The following is a 12,862-nucleotide window of genomic DNA, read 5'->3' as shown; positions in this document are numbered from 1 at the left end:
TCAAATATGACACCGAGGTTGCGAACAATGTGGTTCAGCCTCAGACAGATGTTCGGGAGAGGGATGGAGTCAGTGGCTAGGGAACAGAGTTTGTGGTGGGGACTGAAAACAGTGGCTTCGGTTTTCCCAATATTTAATTGGAGAAAATTTGTGCTCATCCAGAACAGTATGTCGGACAAGTAGTCTGACAATTTAGACACCGTGGAGGGGCCGAGAGAAGTGGTGGTGAGGTAGAGCTGGGTGTCATCAGCATACATGTGGAAACTGACGCTGTGTTTTCAGATGATGTCGCCAAGGGGCAACATGTAGATGAGAAATAGGAGGGGGCCAAGGATAGATCCTTGGGGGACACCAGATCTCCAGACACTCTCCTCTCCTCCATGATCTGTTGATAAGATCACCTGTTAGCCCAAGGGTGGCTTGTATTGGATGTAACGTGTGGCATGATATTTGTGTGTGCAAATGTGAGGCAATTAGCATGCGGAAATGCATGGTGAATTTGCACTGAAGAACGGGTCTCAGATATGCTCAGTTACTTGACAACAGCACAGCATGAAATGGTTAATGTGGCTCAGGATAGTGAGAACACTTTTTAAACCATCAAGAAACAATCTAATTAATGAAACAATCAGAATAGAGTTAAACTTGATTGAAATGTATGTACTTGGTCAACGTCCTACTAATTTAGAGTTAGTAGGCCTCCTGCAGAAGGATAAGAAATAAGATTGAGTGAGGGTTCGGAGGTAGCTCCTCTCCCTCAAAGCGGCGACTGTAAGAATGTAGGCTTATGAGGGTATTTAGAGGGAGTAAGCATGGAAAGAGTTAAATGACGCTAAGCTTTTTTGCTAGAACTGCTATTCTGCAAAAATACACTGCTTTTGGACTGTCTGTTGACTTTTGGCAGGGGCAGTATTACAAGTGTCCTTATTATTACAAAAACTAATTGTTAGTTAGAAGAGAGGGAGTCAGCTTTAAACTATTGCACAGACAATGTAAAGGGACTCTAAATTGATTACATTTTGCCCATGAGACCCATCTCCTGTTCCCTCAACCCTATTCCCGCCAAACTGCTGACCACAAAACTTCCCTTTCCGGCCCCCATGTTACCTGATATTGTTAATGATTTTCTCTCATGTACTTTTCCCCTTCCCTTCAAATCTGCAGTCATAATCCCCCCATAAAAAACGCACCTTTGAGCCCTCTTCCAAATTACTGCCCCATCTCCAATGTCCCTTTCCTCTCCAAAGTCCTTGAATGTGTTGTCACCCAAATCCGTGCCCATGACATCCTATGTAACTGACCATGGTAAACTATCCCTCCTCATCTTTCTCAATCTGTCTGCAGCATTTGACATAGTTGACCACACCATCCCCCTTCAAAGCCTCTCCTCTGTCGTGCAGCTGGCTGAAAACTGCCCCTGCCTGGTTCCATTCTTATCTATCCAGTTGTAGCCAGAGAATCTCGAGAATCACCTGTAATGGCTTCCCTTCCTGCTCCCACACGGTTACCTCTGGAGTCACCCAAGGATCTATCCTTGGACCCCAATCCCCAATTTCTCATCTACATGCAGTCCCTTGCTGATATCATTGAAAGACACAACATCAGGTACCATTTATTGCCCAGCCCTAGTTGCCCTCGAGAAGGTGGTCTTGTGCCACCTTCTTGAAATCAGTGGTTGCTAGCAATGCCCATATTCGGAGAATGAATACAACATTTCTTTATATATTGAGTGAATAAAACAAATTCCACTTTTTAAAAATGGTATTTTGGGATTTTTTAAACACTGAATTCCACGACTCTTCCGATTATACTGTGAAAACAGTAAATGAGTGGTCTTTATTATGTATATTTATTTATGTACCTATTTATTTTGTATCCCTTACCAGTTTTAAAGTTGAGAACATAGCAAGACAGTATACAAGTTGTACCATGCTCAGGCTCTAAGAACTGCTTGTCACAGCTCTGGGCAAAAATATAAAGTCCAAGCCAAGATTATTTGGGAGAGTCTGAAGGCTTCAAGTAAAAGCTTTAATTAAGGTATAAAAACAATTTAATTGATAAATGTAATCATGTTATTGTAAAAAATCTCCTCTACACTGGAGAGACCAAAGGTGATTGGGTGAATGCTTTCTTGAACGCCTTCATTCTGTCTGGAAGCCTGATTTTGTGCCTTACAAGGGCTCACTGCTTGAACTGATCCTTAAATTCCCAGCTGGGGTTTCTGTCTTTGGCCTTGGACACAGTTCCAACCAAGTAAAATGCAAACTTTAGAAACAGTATCGTATCCTTATCCTGGGTACTCTGCAGCCCTCTGGTCTGATACTGACCTGCTGTGTGTCTGACAATTGTTTTTATTTCACATTTCCTGAATATGCAATTTTATCTTTATTTTGTGTGTGGATCTTTCTCATTCCTTTTCCATGCCTTACTTAGCTATTTCTATGTTTTTTAAATGCATTTCATTGCCTCACTAAGATGCTCTTTCCATATGACCCAGTAGTTTTCAACCTTAACCAGCTTTTTAAAAAAAACATTTATTTTCTATTTGACAGGTCAGCATCCTGGACAGTTGACCTTTGCTGTTCTTCCTCCACCCTTTGTTTTGCTCAGTCCTATAATGGGTCTTTCATATTGTCCACTCAGTTCTGCTGAAGGACCTACATCCATAACATTAACCTGCCATGTCTCTTTACACATGCTGATCGATCTGTTATGCATTTCCAGCATTTCAGATTTGATTCCCTCCTTTGAATGCTGTTCAATCTGCTATTCTTTTTAATTTCTCTTCCACCCCCCTGCAAGAATAGTTCTGACTTAAAAACAAGCTGCTGTTACTCTCTTATCCCATTGATGGTGCACAAGTCTAGTTAGGAACATTCATTTATTACTATTCCAAACTGAAAATGCATTTGAGGAATTTGGGTTGTTCTATAGGTACCATACATCTACAGAGTCTTTGCTTACCTGTATTGACGAGCGCGCTGCTGTTGTACAACGTCCCCAAGTGAGGTCCAGACAAAGAAAGGAAAGTGTGCAGTTTGTTCAAGTAAAATTTAAATCTCTGTCTTGTAAGAACTGACCGAATGATTAAGTTACCTAAAGAGTGTCCTATGAAACTGTTGGAGAGAGAAAGAGTTAGGTGCGATTAGAAGAATGCTACTGGGGAGTTGAACAAAATATTTCAAAATGCGATTCGGTTAATAGATTATAAAAAACCGATGTACCTTCACCACTACATCAATACCAATGGATCACCAACACCTTTCAGGAAGTGAAAATTAATTAAGTTTACATTTTCTAGGTACTGCCAAATGGTGCTGAGTATTAGCCCTGTGTAAACTCCCACATACATTTCTAAATACATCTTTTAATTAGGCACTTTACAGCCTTCTGGACTCAATATTGAGTTCAATAATTTCAGACCATAACCTCTACCCCTATTTTTTTTCACATGGCAGCTGTTGATGATTCTGCCATTGCCATTTACACTTCATCTAGACTCCTCTTTTGTTTCTTAATTTTTTTTTAAAATTTGCTTATGGGATCTGGGCGTCGCTGGCAAGGCCAGCATTTATTGCTCATCCCTAGTTGCCCTTGAGAAGGTGGTGGTGAGCCATCTTCTTGAACCGCTGCAGTCCGTGTGGTGAAGGTACTCCCACAGTGCTGTTAGGGAGGGAGTTCCAGGATTTTGACCCAGCGACGATGAAGGATCGCGATATACTTCTAAGTCAGGATGGTGTGTGACTTGGAGGGGAACTTGGAGGTGGTGGTGTTCCCATGCGCCTGCTGCCCTTGTCCTTCTAGGTGGAAGAGGTTGTGGGTTTGGGAGGTGCTGCCGAAGACGACTTGGCGAGTTGCTGCAGTGCATCTTGTAGATGGTACGCCGGTGGTGGAGGGAGTGATTACTTAAGGTGGTGGATGGGGTGCCAATCAAACGGGCTGCTTTGTTCTGGATGGTGTGGAGCTTCTTGGGTGTTGTTGAAGCTGCACTCATCCAGGCAAGTGGAGAGTATTCCATCACACTCCTTACTTGTGCCTTGTAGATGGGGAGTCAGGAGGTGAGATACTTGCCGCAGAATATCTAGCCTCCAACCTGCTCTTGTTGTCACAGTATTTATGTGGCTGGTCCAGTTAAGTTTCTGGTCAATGGTGACCCCCAGGATGTCGATGGTGGGGGATTCGGCGATGGTAATGTCGTTGAATGTCAAGGGGAGGTGGTTAGACTCTCACTTGTTGGAGATGGTCATTGCCTGGCACTTCTGTGGCGCGAATGTTACCTGACACTTATCAGTCCAAGCCTGAACGTCTAGCAGGTCTTATTGCATGCGGGCATGGACTGCTTCATTATCCGAGGAGCTGTGAATGACGCTGAACACTGTGCAGTATTCAGTGAACATCCCCATTTCTGACCTTATGTTGGAAGGAAGGTCATTGATGAAGCAGTTGAAGATGGTTGGGCCTAGGACACTGCCCTGAGGAACTCCTGCAGCGATATCCTGGGGCTGTGATGATTGACTTTCAACCACCACAACCCATCTTCCTTTGTGCTAGGTATGACTCCAGCCAGTGGAGGTTTTCCCCAATTCCCATTGTCTTCAAGTTTTACTAGGGCTCCTTGATGCCACACTCGGTTAAATGCTGCCTTGATGTCAAGGGCAGTCACTCTCGCCTCGCCTCTGGAATTCAGCTCCTTTGTCCATGTTTGGAACAAGGCTGTAATGAGGTCAGGAGCAGAGTGGTCTTGGCGGAACGCAAACTGGGCATCAGTGAGCAGGTTATTGGTGAGTAAGTGCTGCTTGATAGGACTGTCGATGACAACTTCCATCACTTTGCTGATGATTGAGAGTAGACTGTCCCATTATCATCTCCTTTTGCCTTGCACCATCATCCCTTTTGTCTCTTAATCTCTCCTGCCTTCCATCCTATCACAGACCTTCCCTTTTGTTCTTTCCTCTCCTCCCCCCTCTCCCTGCCCCTACACTTGCTTAAAAACCTTTTACATCTCCAACTTTTTCCAGTTCTGACGAAGGGTCATCGACCTGAAACGTTAACTCTGTTTCTCCCTGTACAGATGCTGCCTGACCTGGAGTATTTCCAGCATTTTCTGTTTTTATTCTAATTGCAAGGTCTGGGTGTGTATCTAGAACTGTTAAAAATAAAGTTCACTTCGTTGGTTTACAAGACATACTGAACAGTTACACAGGAGCACAGCAGCCACTCTAAGAGTCATAGAAAAAGCTGCAGAGAGATTTGGGGAGAGTACATTTCATATGAATGAGTGAATAGGAAGTTGAACATATTTTGTGTTGATGCGAGTAGTTTCAGCTTCACATAGATGCAAAATATGCAACACAGTGCAACTCGAAAGTGAAGTCCAGTTTTCCTGACCAGAGCATGATACGGATCTGCTGATTTCCATTCGCTCAAAGCAGTTTTCGATCTCAAAGTGGCACTCGAGATTAAACAGTGCCTTTAAACATTTCTATCCTGCGTAAGCGGGATTTTTATGGTAGTTTTTCCACCAGTAAAGTGCATGGGACTGAAAAAAGCAATTTTGAAACGCATGTTGCTCTATAGTTGTGAATTGTGAGACTATCTATAAAAGCAGTATTACCAAAAGTTCTATTTTAAGTATCAAACATTAAAAAAATGTGGTCAATATCTTTCTTTGGCTCAACAAGTACTTACAAATTAAGTGATAACTCCTTGTATTCTTAGAAGCTATTAAATGGGACTTGGATAAGGGGAACCTATACTTTATAGGGATAGTCCACTGCGAATCAATTTCCTCCATTGTTTTCCACACACCAACCCCTTATTTACAGGATGGCCAAGTCCAGCCAATCCAGCTACTGTCCAAGTTAGATGGTATTTTAGCCAGCTGTACAAGGCAATTCTATTTGCACCCCAGTAGAATAGCTGAGTCAGTGCTGGGACTAGAGTCCTGGCGGATTATATAACTAGGGCTGTAGAGAGGGCTTTAAGCTAACTAGTGGGGGGGGGGGGGGGGGGGGAGGTTCCTAGAGAGCAAATAATACAAATGACAACAGAGAAGGTCATAGACTTAGGTAGCAGTGGGGAAATTAAAAACCAGAGCATGTCAGGAAGGGGCAGAAGGTATGGAGTAAAAGGTAAAGTAATAAAAAGGGCAAAAGCAGGAACTAAGTGTCACAAAACATATTTGAAAGTTCTCTATCTGAATGCACGTAGCATTCGTAACAAAATAGACGAGTTAATGGCACAAATAACTACATATGGGTATGATCTTGTGGCCATTACAGAAACATGGCTGCAGGGTGACAATGCCTGGGAATTAAACATACCAGGTTATTTAACGATCAGGAAGGACAGGCAGGAAGGAAGGGGAGGTGGGGTGGCTATGTTAATAAAGGAAGGAATCACTAATACAGAGAAATGATATTGGGTCAAAAGATCAGGGTAATGAAACAGTTTGGGTGGAGGTAAGGAATAATAAGGGGAAAAAAACACTAGTGGGCGTAGTCTATAGGCCTCCGAACAGTGGCAACTCTGTTGGACGGAGTACCAATCAGGAAATAGTTGAGGCTTGTAATAAGGGAACATCTATAATTATGGGGGATTTTAACTATCATATTAATTGGACAAATCAAATTGGGCAGGGCTGCCTTGAGGATGAGTTCATTGAGTGTATTAGGGATGGGTTTCTTGAGCAGTATGTAACTGAACCGACCAGGGGGCAAGCAACCTTCGATCTGGTCCTGTGTAACGAGACAGGATTAATTAAAAATGTCCTAGTAAAGGATCCCCTTGGAATGAGTGACCATAACATGGTTGAATTCCATATTCAATTAGAGGGTGAGAAGGTTGGATCTCAAACAAGCGTGCTAAGCTTGAATAAAGGAGACTATGAAGGTATGAGAGCGGAATTGAGTAGAGTGGATTGGGAAAATAGATTAAAGGGTAAGATGATACATGATCAGTGGTGTACATTTAAGGAGTTATTTTACAACTTCCAAAAAAATATATTCCACTGAGAAGAAAAGGGTGTAAAAGAAAAGATAGCCATCCGTGACTAAGTAAAGAAATTAAGGATAGTATTCGACTAAAAACAAGGGCATATAAGGTAGCATAGAGGATTGGGAAAACTTTAAAAGACAGCAAAAAATAACAAAAAGATTGATTAAGAAAGGGAAGATAGATTATGAAAGTAAATTAGCAAAAAATATAAAAACAGATAGTAAGAGTTTTTATAGTTATATAAAAAGAAAAAGGGTGGCTAAAGTAAATGTTGGTCCCTTAGAGGATGAGACCGGGAAATTAATGGTGGGAAATATGGAGATGGCAAAAACACTGAATGAATATTTTATATCAGTCTTTACAGTAGAAGACACTAAGAATATCCCAACACTGGACAAACACGGGGCTAAAGGGGGGGAGGAGCTAAACACGATCACAATCACTAAGGAAGTGGTACTCGGTAAAATAATGGGACTCAAGGCGGATAAATCACCTGGACCTGATGGCTTACATCCTAGGGTCTTGAGGGAAGTGGTGGTAGGGATTGTGGATGCATTGGTAATCATTTTCCAAAACTCCCTGGACTCGGCAATGGTCCCGGCAGACTGGAAAACTGCTAATGTAACACCCTTATTTAAAAAGGGCAGTAAACAGAAGGCTGGAAACTATAGACCGGTTAGCCTAACATCTGTGGTAGGTAAAATTTTGGAGTCCATTATTAAGGAGACAGTAACAGGACATTTGGATAATTATAATTTAATAGGACAAAGTCAGCATGGTTTTATGAAGGGGAAGTCATGTTTGACAAATTTGCTGGAGTTCTTTGAGGAAGTAACATATAGGGTGGATAAAGGGGAACCAGTGGACGTAGTGTATTTAGACTTCCAAAAGGCATTTGACAAGGTGCCACACAAAAGATTATTGCTTAAGATAAAAAATCACGGGATTGGGGGTAATATTCTGGCATGGATAGAGGATTGGCTATCTAACAGAAGGCAGAGAGTTGGGATAAATGGTTCATTCTCAGACTGGCAATCAGTAACTAGCGGTGTTCCGCAGGTGTCAGTGCTGGGTCCCCAACTCTTTACAATCTATATTAACGATTTGGAGGAGGGGACCGAGTGTAACATATCAAAGTTTGCAGATGATACTAAGATGGGGGGGAAAGTAGTGAGTGAGGAGGACATAAAAAAACCTTCAAGGGGACATAGACAGGCTAACTAAGTGGGCAGAGATTTGGCAGATGGAATACAATACTGGAAAGTATGAGGTTATGCACTTTGGCAGGAAAAATCGTAGAGCAAGTTATTATCTTAATGGCAAGAAACTGGAAAGTACTGAAGTACAAAGGGATCTGGGGGTCCTGGTGCACGAAACTCAAAAGGTTAGTATGCAGGTGCAGCAAGTGATTAAGAAGGTCAATGGAATGTTGGCTTTCATTGCTAGGGGGATAGAATATAAAAATAGGGAGGTATTGCTTCAGTTGTACAAGGTATTGGTGAGACCGCACCTGGAATACTGCGTACAGTTTTGGTGTCCATACTTAAGAAAGGACATACTTGGTCTCGAGTCAGTACAAAGAAGGTTCACTCGGTTAATCCCGGGGATGAGGGGATGGACATATGAGGAGAGGTTGAGTAGATTGGGACTCTACTCATTGGAGTTCAGAAGAATGAGAGGCGATCTTATTGAAACATAAGATTGTGAAGGGGTTGGATCGGGTGGATGCGGGGAAGATGTTCCCGATGATGGGTGAAACTAGAACTAGGGGGCATAGTCTTAGAATAAGGGGCTGCTCTTTCAAAACTGAGATGAGGAGGGACTACTTCACTCAGAGGGTGGTAGGTCCATGGAATATGCTGCCCCAAAAAGCTGTAAAAGCTACATCATTACATAAATTTAAAACAGAAATAGACAGTTTCCTAGAAGTAAAGGGAATTAAGGGTTACGGGGAGCGGGCAGGAATTTGGACATGAGTCTAGGTTCGGATCGGTCATGGCCCTGTGGGTAGCGGAGCGGGCCCAGGGGCCGTGTAGCCTGATTCTGCTCCTATTTCGTGTGTCTAATTCTGTTAGATTCAGGAGATGGTTCTGTGATAGTGGATTGGCAGTTAGGATCAGATCAGCCATGATCTTATTGAATGGCGGAGCAGGCTCGAGGGGCCGATTGGCCTACTCCTGCTCCTATTTCTTATGCTCTTATATAGGTGACTGAAATGTCAATAGGTTGGGGATATTCTAAACAAAATAGCTTTTATGTGCTCACCAACTCAATCATCTCCCCAGTCTTTAGCGGCTAGATTCATATAGAGAACAAGTCAGAGCATATTAATAGGGCAAAAGAAAAGAAAACGATGGACACTAAGTAGCAGAAAAAAAGGGATAACAAGTTGGAGTCTGAAAGGTAACTTCAAGGCTTTAAGGATATCGTAGAAAACAGGAAGAGAGGTGACAAGGCAGAGGGACTTAGGGAGAATTCCAGAGGACAACGGCACGGTGGCTGATAGCACAGAGTCTTGATTCAATGGTTCCTACGGTATAGACAGGTACTGTATGTCCATACAAACTTGGAAACAATAACAATTTTAAGATAATTTTGGAAAACTTGTAGGCCAAAAAAAATTGATAAAATTAATTTTAAAAATGCATTTCTCTTCAAAATAATGATAAACATGTATTTCTTGCCAGCTTACCTGATTTTGGAAACTGTAAGGTTGTAAATTTGAATGTACTGTATTATCTCATCCAAAAGTCGATCAGTCATGGAATCAAAGTCTGCAAATGTGTCATTCTATGGAAAGGAAGATAAATATTCAAACGTGGAAAAACAAATATAAAGTTTATTTTCAGACATGGTAGAGAAGCTTAATGAAATTCCCTTGTCACAGTGTTCACAAAAAATATCATAATTGAGTTCTTGATAAAAGTCGGCTGATAATGAAAGTCAAAAGTTGAACGCTGTAGGGTGTGGGGAGAGGGTTTTGTTGCTGGGACATGGTAGTACAAGGGACGCTTTCTCCACAAAAATGTTTGTAAGAGCTATCTCCAAAGACAGTGTAGTAGTATTTTTTGATTGGTTCCTGGAAAAAGTGTTTTCCTCACCCACAGTAGGTGGATAAATTAATTTATACCCTGTTCATATAAATAAATCCCTACACAGAGAAATGAAAGAGACTCAAGAGAAATAAAGAGGAAAAAAAAAATTATTCTATTGCAGTTGCTGACTTGTATCTTTGTAACTGATTATTAAATGCACCTTATATACATAACTGCACTTAGATATTTGGAAATTATTAAAAAGCTGGTTATTTAATGCTTATGAGGGTCTTTGCAAGACAGAACTTTTATGCAGAACTTCCCTACAAATTTAATAATGGTACAGTCCTTTGATAAATTGCCACTGTTCACATTAATATTTTGTTTTCTTGGTTGTTTTTCTAGGATGAACATAAAAGAAATGCATCTGGCATAACCATTTAGCATACATTACAAAATACAAGCCCTTAGCACTTTTGCTGTATTTGGCGACTGCAGTTGTACAAGATCAGCTAATTTCTCCTTTTGCTTTTAAAGGTTAGTTAGTTAGACTGTCCTGTGCCTAGTGGCACGAGGCAACCCCTTTCTTCCACTGCTACCTGTCCAGAGCAAAATATTTGACTCCATCAGGGTATCATCTTGCCTTATATCCAGCAGATCATGGTTTTCCACCTTAATGTTTATATTTGCCAATCAGTAACAGACTCGTCGGGCTGAATTTTAATGGAGAAGGCGGGTTAGGGGTTTGGGGGGGCCTTAGAGACGGTCGGGAAACCTGGGAGAACGGGTTTTCCGCAGACTCTGCCGAATTGGAATTTGAATTGGAAACCTCCGTTTCCCACCCGCAGCCAGCCAGATTAAGAGGCTGATAGCAAAATACTGCAGATGCTGGCAATCCGAAATAACAACAGAAAATGCTGGAAAAACTCAGCAGGCCAGGCAACATAAGAGGCTGGCTGGCTCCGGGTGGGTAGGCCTGCGGTGCTAGGCCGCATAGAGAAGGGAGGGAGGGTCGGCCAGAGGAGCTGGTGGGGGGGTGGGGCCGGAACATCAAGATCACGAGCTGGGACCAGCACGGAGGGGGGTCCAGAACATCATAATTGCGGGCCAGAACCAGCACAGAGGCGGGGTCCAGGACATTGTGGGCCGGCCAAAAGGAGCAGGGGGAGTCCAGAAAAGCCATCATTGGCCGGGACAAGCACTGCGGGGAGGGGTACAGAACATTGTCGACCGGCTGGAGGAGCGGGGGCGGAGGTCTGAAGTGATCGGGGGCTGGAGGACCAGCACAGGGAGGGCCTCGTGGGGTGATAGCTTAGGTAGGGACCCTGGATTCAGGAGATAAGTGTAAAGGCACTTACCTCCTGGATCCAGCAGTCCTCGACTTGCTTTAGCTGGCGGGTTTCACGAGGTCGCAAAATCCGACCAGCTAAAGTTAAATACAAAATACAGATTAAAGAGGCTTCCAGCCTCATTATAATATTTAAATAGATGACCTGCCTCCTGGAAGCTGATGGATTGCCCACCCCGCCCAAACCGGAACTAGACGGATTGGATATGGGTTTAGGTCAGGATTCACATTTTTAAGACTTTAACTACCCCCATGTGCCCAAACCACCCTTTTTTTTAAGGCTAAAAGTCCCCCCAGTCTTATCGGAAATATTTCCGTCACAAAATCCTAACATCAACCCGCCTCAAGGTTTTAATGGTGGCGGGACGGGGGCGGAAGGCCAACCCGCTCTCAGGAGGCGGGTCGCCCATCGTCCCTGCCTCGCCAATCCCCCACGATTGGACACACCCCCCGTCCCTTCCGATCTCCTCCGAAGGCCTCTGATCTGCCCCCAAGGCATTCGACGCCCACCCCCCTCAAGGCCTCCGGTCTTCAATCACCCCCGGCCTCCGATCCCTGATCCCCCTCCGGCCCCCTACCCCACTCTGACCTGCCCCCCCCAACATCCCCCGATCCTCTTCCAGGTTTCCGACCTGACCCCCCCATTTCACCTTCTGATCTCCTTCGCACCCCGATCCCCCTCTGACCTCCCCCCACCCGATCACCTTCTGACCTGCCCCGATCCCCGTCCAGACTCCGATCCCCACCCTCCCTTCCTCCTATTTGCGGCCTGGTGCCACAGGCCTACCCGCCCGGTGCCACAGGCCTACCCGCCCGACAGCCTTGCCACTTGGCTGTCTACAGGCGAGAATCAGTGATTTGAAATGCTAATCAGGCCCATTAAATTTGGCAGGGCCCGCTAGAAACCCATTGTCCCTGGTTTCCTGACTGCTTCCCAGCCCTCAACGCAACCTACCCGCTTCCAAATTAAAATTCCAGCCCTGTTAACCAACTGAGTGAGACTGACCTAGCCTGGTTTCACGCTTACCTATTCAGAAATAGCCAGAGAATCTCCTGCAATGGCTTCTCTTCCCACTCCCACAGTGTCACATCTAGAGTCCCCCAAGAATCTATCCTTGGCTCCTTTCTATTTCTCATCTACATGTTACCCCTTGGTGACATCATTTGAAGACACGGCATCAGGTTCCACGTGTGCTGATGATACCCAACTCTATATCACCACCAACCCTCTCAACCCTTCCACTGCCTCGTGTTATCAGACTTCTTGCCCAACATCCAGTCCTGGATGAGCTGAAATGTCCTCCAATTAAAACATTCAGAAGACCAAAGTCTTGGTCTTTGACTCCCGCCACAAATGCCGTTCCCAAGCCAACAATTCCACCCCCCTTCCTGGACACTATCTCAGGCTGAAGCAGACTGTTCGCAACCTCAACGTCCTATTTGACCAAGTGGAGCTTACGATCCCGTATCCTCTCACAAAGAC

The 12,862-nt window shown here is 43.9% G+C and overlaps 1 protein-coding gene across 7 annotated transcripts in view; it reads right to left on the bottom strand.

The window, feature by feature from the left end:
• fam135a (family with sequence similarity 135 member A) overlaps positions 1-12,862 on the bottom strand; it is a 305,872-nt gene that overhangs the window by 37,551 nt on the left and 255,459 nt on the right. For all 7 annotated transcript variants that reach the window (XM_085996568.1, XM_085996572.1, XM_085996570.1 and 4 more), the window contains 2 exons: positions 9,689-9,786; positions 2,965-3,116 (listed from right to left, as the gene is read on the bottom strand). In XM_085996568.1, the coding sequence (XP_085852694.1) occupies positions 2,965-3,116; positions 9,689-9,786 (250 nt within the window). The remainder of the gene's footprint in view (positions 1-2,964; positions 3,117-9,688; positions 9,787-12,862) is intronic.

The sequence above is a fragment of the Somniosus microcephalus genome, chromosome 9 (genome assembly GCF_052327205.1).
Source record: "Somniosus microcephalus isolate GS21.2 chromosome 9, FLI_Smic_1.0, whole genome shotgun sequence".
Classification (NCBI taxonomy): domain Eukaryota; kingdom Metazoa; phylum Chordata; class Chondrichthyes; order Squaliformes; family Somniosidae; genus Somniosus; species Somniosus microcephalus.
This window is presented reverse-complemented; position numbering and strand designations above follow the sequence as displayed.